This window comes from Pithys albifrons, chromosome 1, assembly GCF_047495875.1.
Source record: "Pithys albifrons albifrons isolate INPA30051 chromosome 1, PitAlb_v1, whole genome shotgun sequence".
NCBI lineage: Eukaryota > Metazoa > Chordata > Aves > Passeriformes > Thamnophilidae > Pithys > Pithys albifrons.
In genome coordinates this window covers 34573501-34589868 of record NC_092458.1, presented here as the reverse complement: position 1 = coordinate 34589868, position 16368 = coordinate 34573501, and the positions used below count along the sequence as shown (strand labels likewise).

The following is a 16368-nucleotide window of genomic DNA, read 5'->3' as shown; positions in this document are numbered from 1 at the left end:
TATGCAGCCAGAGGCCTGAGTGGCTGCATCCTTTTTAGAGGGTTCTGTCTGTGTTGACATCTGTCTGTGTTGACACACCTCTACTGGTAACAGTGGCAACGGCTTTCATTTTTTTGGAAGGCATGACTGCCTAGAGTTGGGGGAAAAAAAACCAAGAAAAAAACCCAACCACCTAGGCTTGTGCCCTGCCTGCATGAACTGCCATGTGAACTGCTGTGCCACACCCATTTGCCCGCTCCTGTTTGCCGCAGTCCCCAGAGATGTTTTTACAGCCTTCTCAACCCCTTGCTAATGAGCAAGCTCCGCCTCTCACTCACCTGAAAACTGTTGGAGGAGAAGCAGCCAAACCCCAGGAAAAAATGAGCAGAGCACCTCACTTCCTCCCTTATGAAGCTTTTACAAACCGCTGCTGCTGAGGAAATCTTGCCTCTCACTCACCTGATAACAGTTGGAAGAGCAGCAGCCAAACCCCAGCTCCTTGTTACTGTAAATTCTGTGAATGCTTTCACCTTACAATGTTATGAAACACACTTTGTTCCCTTGCAGATATTTTCTTCTTATACAAAAGTAAACTTGTCTATAGTTTTGGGTAAATTATTAACGAGGAATTCCAGTATTTCCTCCCCATTTTACTGCTTATTTATGAGGCGATTGATCTATCAAAGATGAAGATCTACCCTTTCCAGTCCTACTCTTCCAAGAGCCCACCCTGTGGGCTACAGGTTGTTTCTTTTGCAGTCCTGATTCTCATTACTAGTGTTGTTTATGCTTTTTATTGGAGAGTAGGGAATTCACCCTGTTTTAGCTTCAAGCATCTCTTCTAAATCTGGGAGTTGCTTATGAGAGAACACGATTGCTGTTTGCTGGTGAGTCCTAATTAAAAATGACAATAGGATTTCTAGAGATTAGTCAAAAGAACTTCCCCCAGCATGATGTCTGAAATACCTTCTAGTCAAAAAGGGTGAGATTCAGAGAATGCAGTACTGGGATACTTTTTATTAAATAGTATTTCATGAGTGAGACATAGGAATGGTTTAACTGCTGTTTACATCTACTATCAGCATTGAAAAATAGGTGTCAAACAACTCGTAACCATACCAGGGCAAAATCTTTTGGGACTTCTGTCCCTATTCGCTTTGCCAGAATCCCTCCTGCCCCATTTGTGGGTCTGACGGTCTGGCAGGATTTAAATCCATTATGATTTAAATCAAAGCTGTGTGTTTTGATTTACATGAGCTAAGTCAGTGTATTTGAAATTTGTGATGCTGATTTTCTTTGGACTCTGACTTGACAGCGGATGCCAAGTTCCTGCCAAGAACAAATTTTACAGCTCAATTCCTTTTTTCTTACCTGTTGGAAAGCAAGTGAGCAGTGGGTCAGTTGATTAAATTTATAGGCATTCCTTCTGTACTGTATGTTTTGACTTTTATTGACAATTAAAGCAGATGCACTCATGGTGCAAGATACAGAGCTATGCTTTTTTCCCATAAGTTATGTTGTATTCATTTAAAATAAATGCAACCTTGTAATGATCAGAAGCCCTGATTAATTAAGGATTAATCCTAATGAGGGGAGATAGCATTTTTTCCTCTTGCAGGCTTTTCTCTGGGTTACAGTAGAGAATGTTTTTATCCTGGAAGTTCTGCCTTTTGCACAATTGTTCAATATTAATTTAGACTGAGGGAAAGTGGCAGGTTGTCATTCCAAACCTCTAATTTTAATTCAGACAAACCAGCAAGCAGGATAAGGTGTCCTGTAGCTGGGAACTCCAACCACCCTCAGTCCTTCAGTCTCTTCCAAGAGACTGACATATTCTATGGTGCACTTTGTAATGTGGTTACTGGTCTGGACAGCTGAACAGCAACTTTCAAATACATCACTGTGGTTGCACTACTTTCAGGTATAGAAAATAACATCTAATTGTAGTTTGAAACTTTCTGAATCGTGCTGGTGTGCTTAGTTGGATGTGTGTAATTCAGGTTTGTTTAAATGACTATAATTATTCTATCTGAGTTAATGAAGCAGCTATTATGCTTTATGAAGCAGAGATTTATAATTTTGGTGTCAGTGATAGATTTGGGAATCTTCAAAGGTGTTCAATGAATTAAGGAAATTTTTGTATTAAAACATAGTACTTACGCATAAATGCTGCTGCATAGGGGAAGGGATAGGATAGCAAAATTACAGATTTCATTACCAGAAAAAGAAATTGTATTAGCTATTAGGAATCCCTTTTAATGGTAAGGGTAATGAAACACTGGAATGCATGAGGTGATGCCACAGTTTCCATAGGCAGTGCTGAAGGTTGTTAAGCCTACCTGTCAAGAAGGCATTTGTGCATATTCCTGGCTAGAGGACCTTTTGGGTTACTTACTGGTTTTGTTCACCACACTTTATATATACAGGTAGTTCAGGGTCACATGGGCAATTTGAAGCCATAGGTTTCAGATAATTTCTGCTTTTGTGGAAGTTCAGCTGTGAGGCCTGGATTTATGGTGCAGCTCCTGTGATTTGTAGGTGGCCATGGATGAGATTAGACTCCTAAACCCTGCTGTGCTAAGACTTCAATACCTAAAGTTTAAGTGCAGATAGATACCCAGTCTGATGAATTTCAGGAGCTATCTAATTGCATTCCTGAACTTGTTACTTATTCACTGAGGTCTCTAAACGCTTAATTCCAGTGGCCTAGGAAAGATTCAGGCTCTGAATGTATTATCAGAGGAACTTAGAAAAGAAGTGTATAAATCTCCAAGAGATGTCCACAAAACAAGATCTGGTCAGGTCTGAAATGGATTTTGATGGTAGACTCTATTTTTTATTGTAAATGGTTGGACCTGTCAGCCAGGGAGTGGGGGGATACAGGTTCTGGTTGCTGGTCAACTTGGAGATGGTTGACCTAACCTCCTGGTGAGGGAATAGTCCTCACCATTAGGTCTTGAGCTGTCCTCAGCAGAGCTTTCACCTATTGTGCTGTAGAAGTTGGGTCCAGAAAGAATGCAGGTACGAAGAAAGCTGGTTTAATGGGTAAGGATGATGCTAAATTGTCCCAGAGCAGGGATCCCCAGAATATGGATGTAGCCTGCACCATTACTGATAAAAGGAAAATCCATTCTTGGATCTGATTGACTGAAGGTGCCATTTTCAGGTTGGTACCCTATTGTCTTACAACAATTGCCCCGATTGAGCAGCCTTAGTCTCCCTCTCAAAATGCACGAGTTACTTGTGAGTTAATAGAGTCAAGAAGATACTCCAGTTACATGAACTTCCAGAGGACCTTACTTGTTCTGGAGAAGAAATGTAAGGGTTGTGGTCAGAGAGGATGCTCCCTGCTCCCCTGCTGGAGTCTACATGACATGCCCAGAGAGGGTTATAATCTGAAAGGTTACCAAGAACCATGAATTTAAAATCTGCTGACAGTTTGTAGCTGGGGCCAGCACACCTGCTGGGCAAGTAACATTTGCAGAATCGTAGGTAAAAGCCCAGTGCCTGTCTGGTCCCTAGACTTTTTGTCTGCATGGCAGTAGGATAAGTTTTTAGCCAGTACAGTTTCTGTTAAGGATCTTTTTATTCAGTTCTGCAAGGAACAGTGTCTTAGAATATCAGTTAAAGTTTAAGGTCTCAGTGAGGCATGCACTATAAAGCAATGTACAAACTGGCCCAAGTTCAGACAATTTTGGCTAGGCAACAGATGAGCAGGATAGAATGTAGGTAGAGACACAGGCACTAAAAACAGAAGCCAGTTTTCATAAATTCACGTCAAAGTAATCATATTTAGTAATGCATATGCCTAACAACAGAACACTTGCTGTTAAAGAAGGAACTAAAAGAGCTGGTAATTTCCATGCTGAGTTCTTCCCAAGTCTAAGAAAAAAGGAGGAAAGCAAGGAGAAGGCTTAAAAAACCCCAACCCAACACCCCCCACCCCCCCACCCCCCAAAAAAAAACAATTTAAAAAATGGGTAGCCAAAGCTGCTGGTAGTAGGAAGAAGGTGAGAGTAGGTGAGAACTCACAGTAAGAGGACAAATTTTTTTTTTTAGCAAACAAAAAATCCTTTACCATTTCTTTTCTTTCTGCTCTCCTATGAATATTTATAACTGTGAAAGATGAACTGACAAACTACATAAGGAAATACTAAAATTAACTGCCTTTTTCACTACCTTGTTTCAGTCATTGCCATGTAAGATTTTAGTTGTAACAATGTTTAATATTTTCCCATAGCTTTATGATTTTTTCAAGCTGACTGAGCCCATTGAGCATTGAAAGTCTGTGAACAGATCTCTGATGTTATTAAATTTAGCTATTACATATGTACATCTAAACAAGGACAATATGAACCTGTATTAAATTTGGGTTGAGTCATGCATAATTCCTCAGAACTTTGCATGGAAATGCTGTACTGTCTTCTCTCCCCCTAAACAAAGCACTGCAGCACCTGTGTTTCTTTGCTATAAATCAGAAAATCAGAGCAGCTCCAACTGTGATACCCTAGGATGAAAAATTAATGCTACACCTGGAATTGAATTGTGTACAAGTTATGAAACTGAGGCTTTCTCTATTCATGTACAAGGGTGCTTATAGAAAGTGCTGTATATGGCAGCATAACATTCTGTAAATATTACACAGATCTTTTTGACATTCATTTTTTAGGGAGTGAGATAGAACTGATCAGCATTCAGGTGATGCCACAAAGTCTAGAAACACAAGGATTTAGGTTTCTCAAAATAAGTGGATGATGCTAGCCTCCACTGTGAGGTGAGTGAGACCTACTCTAAGTGTTAACTTCATTAAACTGATTGAAAGGTAATCAATATATAAACTTAGTTTAGTAGTTAATTTGGTCTGTATTGTTTTAACTGTGGTCCAGTTAGCTAATTGTCCTTTGTTCAGGTTGGTTCTAAAAACTGGTGCCCATCACAGTACTTCTTGCAGAAGTCTGAACTCTTCTTTAGTTTGAAGGCAACAGACCTATGTGATGTTGCACATGGCCTTGGGGAACCATTTTTTATTGAAAATAAGAACGACACTATGGAGAAAGCAACTGAACTATTTAGAGAATCACAGAATCACAGAATATACTGAGTTGGAAGTGACCCAGCAGAATCATGGAGTCCAACCCTTAGCCCTGTACAGAACGATCCCCAAGAATCACACCATGTGCCTGAGAGTATCATCCAAAAGCTTTTTGAACTCTGTCAGGCTTGGTGCTGTGACCACTTCCCTGGGGAGCCTGTTCCAGTGCCCAACCACCGTCTGGGGGAAGAACCTTATTCTGATATCTAACCTAAACCTTCCCTGATACAACTTCAGGCCATTCCCTCAGGTTCTGTCACTGCTCACCACAGAGAAGAGATCGGTGCCTGCCCCTCCTCTTCTCCTCACAAAGAGATTGCAACTGCAATGAGGTCTCCCCTCAGTGTCTTCTTCTCCAGGCTGAACAGACTAAGTGACCTCAGCCACTCCTCATATGGCCTCTCCTCAAGGCCCTTCAACATCTTTGTTGTCCTCCTTTGGACACTCTCTAAGAACGTAGTATCTTTCTTATATTACACTGCCCAAAATTGCACACAATATTCAAGGTAAGGCCACCCCAGTGCAGAGCAGAGTGGGACAAACTCCTCCCCTGACTGGCTGGGCGATGCTGTGCCTGATGCCCCCCAGGACAGCGTTGGCCCTTCTGGCTGCCAGGGCTGGAATGATGCATGAACTAGTACCAGTGCTGCTCCAATATTGTGGGATGCATTTGCATGTATGCAGGTGATGTGTTTTTCTTGTTAGATTGGGGCACTGGCAGCAAAATAAATAGCAGGTCTTTCCGGAGCACCTTTTTCTCTTTGCTTTGGGCCAGACATTGTAACTGTGACTTGTGTGTACTTGCATGAAGTCTTTCTGGAAGCCATTTCATGTTCCTTGGGGACCATCCTGAACCTCGATGATGCAGCCTTTTGATTGCAAAGCTTTGTTCAGAAACAACAAGATAATATGAGTGTTGTTTGGGAAAGCACTACGATGCATGTAACCACTACAGACAAAACTGTATAGAAACTTCTTTACAGTGTGCTTCTCATAATGTTCAGAGAGGGTCAAAACCAGAGTCCTAGGAAAAGCAAACTGAGCCATGCAGGAAATCACACTGAATTGAGAAGGGTGAACTGCCTTAAATAGAAGGTTTTAAGTCTCTAAACGTAACTTAGTGTAAAGACAGTAGTGATAAAATAAAAAAGTATGTTTTAAGTGCTTGGGGTTTTTTAATATTATTTTGCATTTTTTCCAGAAGAAAGACCAAAGAACAGGAAAAGCCACTCATATATAGTTTTTTCTAGTTGAAACTGTCTTTCACATTCAATTTTGAGGCTTCTCTTTGCAAACTCATCATACTGTTTATGCAGAACATTAATTCAAGTGGTTTAAACATTAGCAAGCTCCAATCAAATATTTCTCTTTAATTTTTATTATGCAGAAAATAGTGTTTGATATATTTCATATTTGCTTTTTGTTTCACTCATGATTTGTGCCCTTCCTGTTTGAATGGAAATGGGTGCTTTAAAAAAAAGCTAGAATTTTATGTCAGATTTATAGTGATTGCATTGTTTTATCTTTATTGCTGTAGTACTGTCAATGTCAGGTTTTCACTTTGAAGCAACAGATTTACTAAATTCCATCATTGTTTGTAGTCACTTGTTGGACAGAGTTTTCTGGGTGTCTAGGCAGCTATCAGTGTAGAGACTTCAACTGTATGTCTCAGCAAAGTGTCAGGGTTATGCTTACAGCAGTCCCTCAGTGTTCTGCCAGCCTTGTGTCTTTGGTAGTCCTGTGGTGTATCAGGAAAGTTAATAAAACTGGGTATCAGGCAGTGCTCAGCCTCTTTGAGCTACAGCCTGTGAGAGCATTCATGTCCTCCTTCCTCTTAGACCTACTCTGACATGAAGCACCAAACAAAGCAAGGACTGCAATGGCTCTGAGCCTGTTGGGATGTATGTATGGCCAAGCTTCAGGAACAAAGATTTGGGAAGGGCTCTCCCCACATGGGTATGACCTTCAAACCTGCACAGGGGATTCTTTAGGTGAGGCACAGAGTGCACAGAACTGGCCCCACCGTTTAAGTCCCAAGGTCCATCTGCCATGGCCAAGTGAGCTTGGACAGTGACAGTGAAGTCCTCGTGACTGTCACAGCACCTGGTATTAACCGGGGCTGACCCTGCTGAGCATCTGAGATGTGACAGGATGGGATGGCAGGGAGGCATTGAACTGCCAGGGGACGGTCCCACTGAGACTTGAACTCAAGTCCTTTGGATTCAGAGTCCAGAGTACTCTCCATTACACCACAGGACCACCCTTTGCCTGTTGGGATAAACTTGAAAGATGTATCAGCAACCTACCTATACTGTTGCACACCCATAAATATCTGTGCATGTCCTTCATCCTTTGCATTTACTAGGTTCCCCTTCCCTACCACATAATTTATATTCATGTGTTGGGGAGAAAAACAAGCTTTGCAAATATTCGATTCAGAGTTGGTGTCTTAACTGTAGATGAACTCATGCAATCAAAGAAAATATGCTCTTTACACCTGCTAGTTGTGCTGAAACCAAAACTAATTAAGGAAAAGACTTCAAATAAAAAATACAAAATTGTAAGCCACAGCTTTTCTCCTTCTAAACAGTAAGTTAATTTAGCAGCCTAAACGATTATAAGACACAGTGATTACTATGAAACTATATTGAACCCCCAAATTTTGGGTATCTCATAATTGACTATTTTTTTAATCCGCGTTATGTGATTTATTAATTTGTACATGATCCATCAACATATGTTAACTTTTAAAACACATTTATGTAATTTTAATAGAGGGCTGTGAGTTTAAACTTGATTAGTTTGTCAAAATTACCCATTTATTTGTCAACAACTACATTTTAAAGAGGGACAATATTTTTCTGTGAGTGTTTTTACTGTTTAAGTCATACATTTTTGTCCATCCTGACATGAAGATGATTTGTGGAGTGACTATTATGCTTTGGGCGCTTTTATAGCTCTTCTCAGTTTAGAGGCTGTGAAATGTTTGTTTTGTGACTTTAAACAGCATTATGATTTCTGTAAGCATTTCATCTTCATAGATATACTATAATCAAATTTGTATTTTGAATCCTATGAAGTGATTACAAGAAGAATATGCAATGTTATTGCAATGGAAAGGAAGCTGTCTCTGATAGATGGCTTACTGAAACATATTTGTTAGATTTCTGGGATGAGTTAATGTCTTCATTGAGCACACCTTTCCATACACATTGAGTATCCAGGTTGTGGTTTTTTTATTTCTTTACTTAAAAGCACCTTTCAGTTGGCTGTGTTACAGGAAATGTTGAAAGAAAGTTACCTCCGTGTGTTTTGCAGTGCTCTTTGTTTTTGAAGGTTTTTTTTTTCAACAGTTCTGATTGATGATCTGTGACCTGTGTTATTAGATGCTCAGAGCTGCTTTGAATGCATACTTAAGTTTAACAGTTGAGATCCTCAAGGTCTTCAAGCATTTGGTCTTTTACCTGCAGGGAACTATTAACTTGTCTTACTAGCTTGAGGTCATTATTTGCTGTCTGAATGAAGTGAAACTCAATTAGCATTCTCAAGTGCTTCAAATGTTAATTTGGAGAAAAGAGAAGGGAAAAGGGAAAATAAAAAAAGGGAACAAAGAAGTAGAAGCATTTGGCCTTTAAAATACAAAGCGGCAGATCCATTTCCAATTACAGCATTGCAAATCTACTATTGAAAGTTTTATCTTCCAAGGTTGATTTAGGTGCACTTCATTTCTAACTTCAGCTGACATGACAGCTTATCAATACATGCCTGTTTTCCAAGGGGACAGACATCTCTGCTTCATGTAGGAATGGCAGTCAGTGCTGTACTTTGGTTTGATTTTAGTAGACTAATGAAAAATAGTAGGAGGTCCTGCACAGGCATTCATGATCACATGCATCTGCATTGTAACTGTAAAGCATTTGTTTGTGGTGGTAGTCAGTGTTTCCAGGCCTTACTAGAACTGCATCCATATCTGTGATCTCGGTGCCTGACTTCTGTTTAACAGATGTTGGTAGAGTTCACAGAAAGGAGATCCACAATGCAAAGCAGTGCCTTAAGCTCTGGAACTCAAGTGCTGCAGTTCAGGCTGTATCTTGAATTCTTACCATTTCCAGGCTTAATTGTCAACTTTGAGCAATGTAAAGATTGTCCATGTTCCTCTCCAGAAGCCTTACACGGATGCTGTCCTTTGCAAATGCATAAGTCTTGATTTTATTCTAAGAATGCCCAAACTGATGAGGAATTGGCTTGTTTGGGTTCTTTGTTCTCCCTACTTTCTTTGATTTTGGAATGAAGTGTTTCAAAATAATACTATATTAATGGCTGAGCACAAATGAGTGAACAGCCATAACTCTGAAGAACAGTGGTCAGGTTACTCACACAAACAAAATTCTGGGGTACAGTGTCAAGTATCAAACAGGGTGTTTTGTCTTAACAGCACAAAATATGAACATGTGGGTATTTTGAAGACCTGACTCAGACCTGACCTACTCAGAAGTTCCTCTATAGAAGCCTAAACCCCTGTAAGAGGCTTGTGGCAGGGAGCACAACCAAGAGCCTGGTGGCAAAACAGGGAATGACTCTGATGTGCCATGTTTGGGGCACAGACAGGTGTGTGCCTGGAGGAAGGGAGATCAAACCCTGGCATGCTCACTCCATGCTTGCTCCTTTCCATGCTTTTCAGCATTAGAAGTATGGAGATCATATTGACAGATATAGGTCAAGTTGCTAGTTATCTAGATTTGTAGCATTGAAATAAATTATACTTTTAGCCTGTGAAACAAAGCTGAGTTAATGGTACAACCTGTTGTAGGCTGTTTGGTATCAATAGTTTCACCTTGGTCTGATTTATTAGCTGATGTATTCCTTACCTTTATCATCTTGCTATTTCTGTAGCTATTACACATCTACAGGGATTTACAAACACAGAAACAGTCTCCCACAACCCTACTCCTCTGTTAGTTACAGCTGGAGGTTCAGGTTATCTTGACCAGCTATATTTTAGCTACTTCAAATATCAAACAGGGAACTCCAAATAAAAGTGAAATTAGTTGGATCCAGAGTGAAGGCAACAGCTGACTTTAGAGTGTGATCCTGATGGATTATCTGTGGAAGGCTGATCCTGTCCCATAGTGCATGTGGAATTTCATGGGGAATTGTGTGTCTTGGATAAAGAGCCAGAACTGCTGTTTTCCAGGCAGTGTATTGCTGTACAAATTTAGATGGGTTAGTTTTAACAATAATTAAACTCTTACTGCACACATTTGAATATTTTGTGGGATTTTTTTTAAAAGGCTTGTCTTTATTCAATTTGGTAGGAAAGAAAGACACTAGCTGAGGTTATTTTCTGTGCAACAGGAGGAGTGTTAAATGTCTTGATTTCTGTGTAGTACCTTAAAGAGATTGGTCTCAAAATGTTGGATCTGATTTTCATTACCTAACTCAAATGTTTTTACCTTATCAGGCAATAGAAAGTTTCCCATCAAGTAGTTGTGATTTAAGGCAATATTTGGCATCCTGATGTTTGAGAATCAGTTGATTGTGTGTAATTAGCCAGACTCAGGAGTGCATTAGCAACACTTCAATGAACAGTGTTTCTCTGTCATCAGCTGTGGCTTCCATGTTCAAAGTTGATGCATGAGTTTGAGGCAGAAGTGCTTACCTGGAGAACTGAGTAACAAATGGAATATATAACTTCCTATCTGGAGGTTACTGATTTGAATCCAGCCTTAATAATGAATAATGTTGTAAAATTTTCTAAATATCAAACGGGGAACTGTAAATGAGAGTAGATCCAGAGTGAAAAGGTATATTCCCTACCTACCTGGCAGGCACAGTCATTGCCAGAGGATTTCATTGTACTTTATTTTTTTAAAAGCTTTAGTGACAAGGTTGAAAAATAGTCTATTATTGATTTCCTTAGGGTAAATCTAGTTACATTATCTTCTTTTTTTCTAAACTTATATGAAGCTACTCAACAGATGTTTAATTTCTGTATTACCCTGTGTATTGTGCTCAGCTGAGACCCTGTAAGATAAAAAAAAGGTGCATGTTGTTGCCAGAAAAGTAGAAAAAAGTGTGATGTGCAAATACAGCACAGTGTTTCATGTGCTGATAGGACAGAGGAGGTTTTGGTATTTTTTGAAGTAGTGCCACAGATATTATTTTGTATCATCTTGCACCTTCTGTGTGTTTACAGCCATGACCAGCTGTGCAAAATTCTCGCATTCTGGAAACTGCTTTTTCAGAGAGTGCCTTTGTCTCTGTGAGTTCTTCCACATGTATTAGCAGATGAGGAATACTGAGGAGATGTTAAGCTCGATGATGTTAGCGATGATCAAGCAGTGAGTGCGTTAGGAGGATACACGGAGGAGGGGACTGGGAGCAGTGTGAGTATCTCATTGCAGAACGACAGAACCGATGACTGGAAATATAAGCATTTGAGACTTTCAGATATGCTCAGAAGTAAGAGTGAATAAAACAGGAGCCTGTCGTCCTTGGGCAGGCTTGTGGAGAAACGGCAAGGAGGAGAGTGCTGGTCTGGACAGAAGGTGGGGGCAATCCCCACCATGATTTGGAGCCACAGCAGGAGGTCACATCTGTCAGTAAAACGTTTCCAAGAAGTAAGGGAAATGGGAGAGAATGACATATGTTTCAGAATCCTGTAGCAGGTCTGTGTGTGAGTGAACTTTATAGAGCACTACAGGCAGTCAAGAGAGAAAAAGAGGTTCACATTCATGGAGAACAGCATGCTTATCAGAATTATTGGAGAGAGGGCAAAGGAGAGCAGAACAGGTCCTGAAGATAAACCCTTGATAAAGTATGGGTTCCTCCTTTGCAAAGTAATCATAGGATGGCCTGCTCCCAAGAGATACATATACACAAGAGCCAGGGGAGGACCAAATCCCAGAGCTTATGCAGACCAAGGAAGTCTCTTGGTCCTATTGGTACAGTGAACTGCTATATGAATACATTCATATGAGGTCCCTCTGTCACAGCTGTATACATGACTGTGACATCTGATGACTGGATCTCTGCATTCTGGAAATGAAATATCTGTTCTTATTCTGCCTCTGGTTGTTCTCTCCAATTGGTTGTGAAGTTATTTCTTGAAATGAACATTGAGAATAAAGGCAAGGTAATTTTTGAACCCTTTTCACAGTAGAACCTGTTTCACATGTGTCACAGTAGAATCACTGAAAAGGGAAAAAAGATGCAATGAAAAGACAAAAGTGGAAGTAAACACCTTGAAAATAATTAAGAAAAATTTGTAGTTAGCACCTAACCATATAGTGCTGCTTCCTTTCTTTATTATTCTCAAATCAGTTCAGTACATTTTGCTCCTCTGTTGTGTATTGAATACCTCACTGTATACAAATGGATCTATAAATGGACATAAACTTTTTAGCTGAGAGGAGGCCAACTGCTGAACTGCTTGTTGATAACATAATCATGATAAAGTAGGCTGGCTTGAAGATAGCATTTAAGATATGAAAGGGATCTAATGTATCTTCAAAAACTACTTGCTGTTTGCATTTTGCCTGACTCCCTAAATCATTTCTCACTGGACTCCCTTGTATCACCATGAAACATGCTTCAATCTAGTGACTCTAGTTAAAATACCAGTTATAATGAGAAGAAGACTGAAAGGAGAAAAGGGGTGGAATGCTATTGAACCCATAGAGAATATTCTTCATCTGCAACAGAAAGCAAAGATCTAGTCCTAAATACAGGAACTGACCTGTTTTGCAGCTGTGCTGTCATCAACTGCTCAATGAATACTATTTCATTTAGTTCATGAATATAGATGGCTAATTCCTCAGGGCAACTGATTCTATTAATACAAAGTATATGCATAACCACACTAATAGCAGAACTCTGCTCCATTTCTGGTGGTTTGACTTTACTCACTGGGGTGACAGTCTCAGAAGAAAAGGATGCTGACAATAGGGTTCCTAAGATTGCAGTAGTTTTGTTTTAGTAAATACAGACTTTTAAAGAGACTGGTAATGAATTTATGATTTGAGACCTTCCACATCTCTTAATTTTGAGGCAGCTGCTGAGAGAGTTTTTGCACTGACTTCATTATGGAAATTGCTATACAGTGGGATGATTATCTTGCGTAAAGTTAAGCATTGTGCATAAGTGCATTCTGGGCTGACTGACAACAGAAGAAGTTGGGAAACTGACCTTGAGAAGATAATCTCAAATTAGATAGAAATGTATTTATCTTTTGTTTGAATTATAAAGTGCAGAACAGGGAAAAACCTATGTAATTCACACTATATAAAAAATAGATCAACCATAACAACAAAATGCAGCTATATAAAGTGTGAATACAATGAATCATAAGGGAAAAAGTCATTAGAATATTAGGATGTGACCACTAGGAAGACCCTATCTAGTGTAGCCAAGATGCTCTTAAGCCTTTTGGCTCTATACTACAGTTCTGTCAAATGTAGAGAAAGCTTCTTATGTATTGTTGCCGTAAAAGTCTGTAAAAAAGACTCCGAGCCAAGTTTTGTAGGAGATAAGATAATGGGCAGGCACTTTAATGAGCAACCCCGCTCATCCAGGAATACATAGACACGCACGCCTGCAAGCTCTAAGTTCTATAGCTTTTATAACATAACCTATCCAATCACTACTGTCCACATGTCCAGTTCCACCTCTGTCCCCTCCCAGTTCCCACCCCTGTTGAATTGGGGCTGGGGTCGTTGGGACCCTCTGTCTTCATCCACTTCTTCTTCAGCACACAAAGGTTTTCTGGACGCTCTCCAGGGCTTCGGGTCTCACTGCTCCATGTTTATGTTCTTTTCTGATATGCTTTAATCTGGTACCTTGAGAGAGAGACTAAATAGCTGGCAGATCTTAGCTGCCTGTTCTGGAGCAAGGGTAGAGATAGAAGGACTTTATGCTGCAAGCTGCTAAATATTAATTCACTAAAATCTACAGCATTACATTTACTGTGTTCCTAAAATCTACAAAATATGAACATTAAAAAATAAAAAAAACCCCTTCGGCATCAGTATAAAAAAAAAAGTTAAAAGTTGAAGAAGTCCACCAATGGGAAACCTGAGGGAAGAAATTCCACAGTTTCAGTAGGAGCAGGAGGAATTTCCCTTGTATGGCTCTTGAAAACCTCTTGTGTTTTTTCTCTCAAGTGACAAGATGTTCAGCTTCCCAAGGTATTGACGAATGGACTCCATCTTAAGTCAGCAGGTTGTACAGAGGAAATATAGCTAGCAACTCTTTTATTTGATAAAAATTGCATTCTACATATTAGCTGCCTGAGAATTTTATAATTTGTAATTATTGGGTTCTTCTAGTTTAATTTTCTCCAGTGTAGTTGTAAGGGATAGACATACACATTTCCTCCAGATGTTCTTGGCTGCAGGAAAGATCCCAGTCAGTTTTTGAAATGTTTTCCTATTTACTGATGAAAACTAAAAAAAAAAACTTTTCTGGTCATCTCTTCAGTCCCTCTCTTTATGTGACATGACTTGCCAGCAAATATTCCTGTGGAATTTAAATTATCTAGTTGATGGTGTTTTCATCAGTGGTGATTGCATTACATGTTGCTCATGCTATCTTGTTTATATATCTTTTGGGAGGGTTAGTTTAGATTAGCTATAGTTTCATCTGCTTGGCTGGCCATCTCCACTATGAATGTGACATGAAGCCTTCTCAGGGGAGACTGTCCCTTAAGCTCCCCAGGAGGGGCCACCACACCTACTGCAGAAAGCATGAACGGGACACAGTGCTTGTGTCAATGCTTCCACCACATGCTTACTGGGTGTGGTGGGCCTTGCACATGTGTTTGTGGGGGTACTTACAGAAGGCAGACAGAACGGTGGGTAAGGTGCCTTGTGATCAGATGTGGGTTTGGCTGCAGACTTCATGGTGTTTGCTCATCTGTGCAAACTGAGTCTGGTGTGCCTTTACTGCAGCCCTGTTTCATGGCAAATTAATCTTACTTTGCACTTCTCTGCTGGCCTTTACTTTGATTTCCAGTTTTGTGATCTGCCTCTTTTGGTAGACCAGTTGTGCATATTTGTCTTAGATGTCTATCTCTTGTGTTCTGCGCAGGTGGTGTTTTCTGTCCATTCTTTTCACTCCTCCTGAACTATCTGCTTCCTACACACCATTTCATATGTCAGTTTAAAGCTTAGTGTATTGTTTATTGTTTTTAAGTTGTAAATGAGGATGTTACATAAATCCAAGACATTACTGCCATTCTGGACTCTTCTTTATTTTTCCTTGTTTCAGAATGTGTTCACTCATTATCTGTAAGCAATCTTCACTTAGATTCTTTCAAGAAAGTTTTCATTATTGTGTGCATTTGTTTTTCAGGTGAAGAATTGTGTGTTATGGCATTATACTCTATATTCTGAAATATTGCTTCTATTTCATTGCCTTACTAATTCTTGCACTTAAAAAGGTGGTTCTTTTTGAGCCAAGTTTTAGTATTTTTGATAGTAACTAATATTTTTCTCTACTCTTGCACAAATAAAGAGCTTAATTTTTAGAGGGATCACTGTGGAAAGCAGGTAGATTCTTTAAATACAGAATCTGTATATTTTTTACTCATAACTCTGGCTGAAATCAGCCTATTAAAGATCTGAATAAGCGTCTTACAATCTGAAGTAGGTACTAACATCTTGAAATTTTTTTTTGCTTCTGTTACAGGATATATTTATTCAACTTTGTAGTTTTATTCATATTTATTTCTCAAAATGTGGAAAATCCAAACCACTGTTTGAGCTCTAAGGACAGGCTGTTTGGCACTGCTAGATACTTGCTTGTTATTTTGGTCTAACTGGGGAAAAGGGTGAGGCTGTTTTGTATTTTTGTGTGATCATTATGGTTTTGATACTACAGATGGTCATTGCAAATGCAGCCTTTCTTCTCTGTGTGAAGATAGACCAAAGGAGCAGGGTGTGGGTGGCATGTGGAAGGAATAGTATTTCTGTCCTCTTTGGAGGACAGAAATTGAGGTCAGTAGATAGATGATGGAAACTAAACAAATCATTATGTTCCGTAGTAAAATTTGTGGTGATTTTAATTCTGTGGCTATGAAGCCTAATAGAGGAAACCACTGAAGAAGACACCTTAGTGGAAGAGTCTGTGTGTTGCTCCTTCACTGCCAGGAAATTTTTTTAATAAATTAGGGATACCTGTGTGGCAAAATTTTATCCAGCACTTAAGCTTTACAAGCTTCTTGTTGCACAGGTCTATCTGTATGTTTGACAAAGCAGATTTTGGACACATACCTGAAGTGAGAGGGTGTGTCAGCTCTT

At 39.6% G+C, this 16368-nt stretch overlaps 1 protein-coding gene across 2 annotated transcripts in view; it reads left to right on the top strand.

Annotated features, from left to right (window-relative positions):
• Positions 1-16368, top strand: part of HS6ST3 (heparan sulfate 6-O-sulfotransferase 3) — a 299952-nt gene that overhangs the window by 211496 nt on the left and 72088 nt on the right. Inside the window, exon 3 of one of the 2 annotated variants that reach the window (XM_071570445.1) lies at positions 8498-8511. The exons of the other annotated variant lie outside the window; for it this stretch is intronic. Coding sequence (XP_071426546.1) covers positions 8498-8511 — 14 coding nt within the window. The remainder of the gene's footprint in view (positions 1-8497; positions 8512-16368) is intronic. 2 annotated transcript variants of the gene reach the window in all.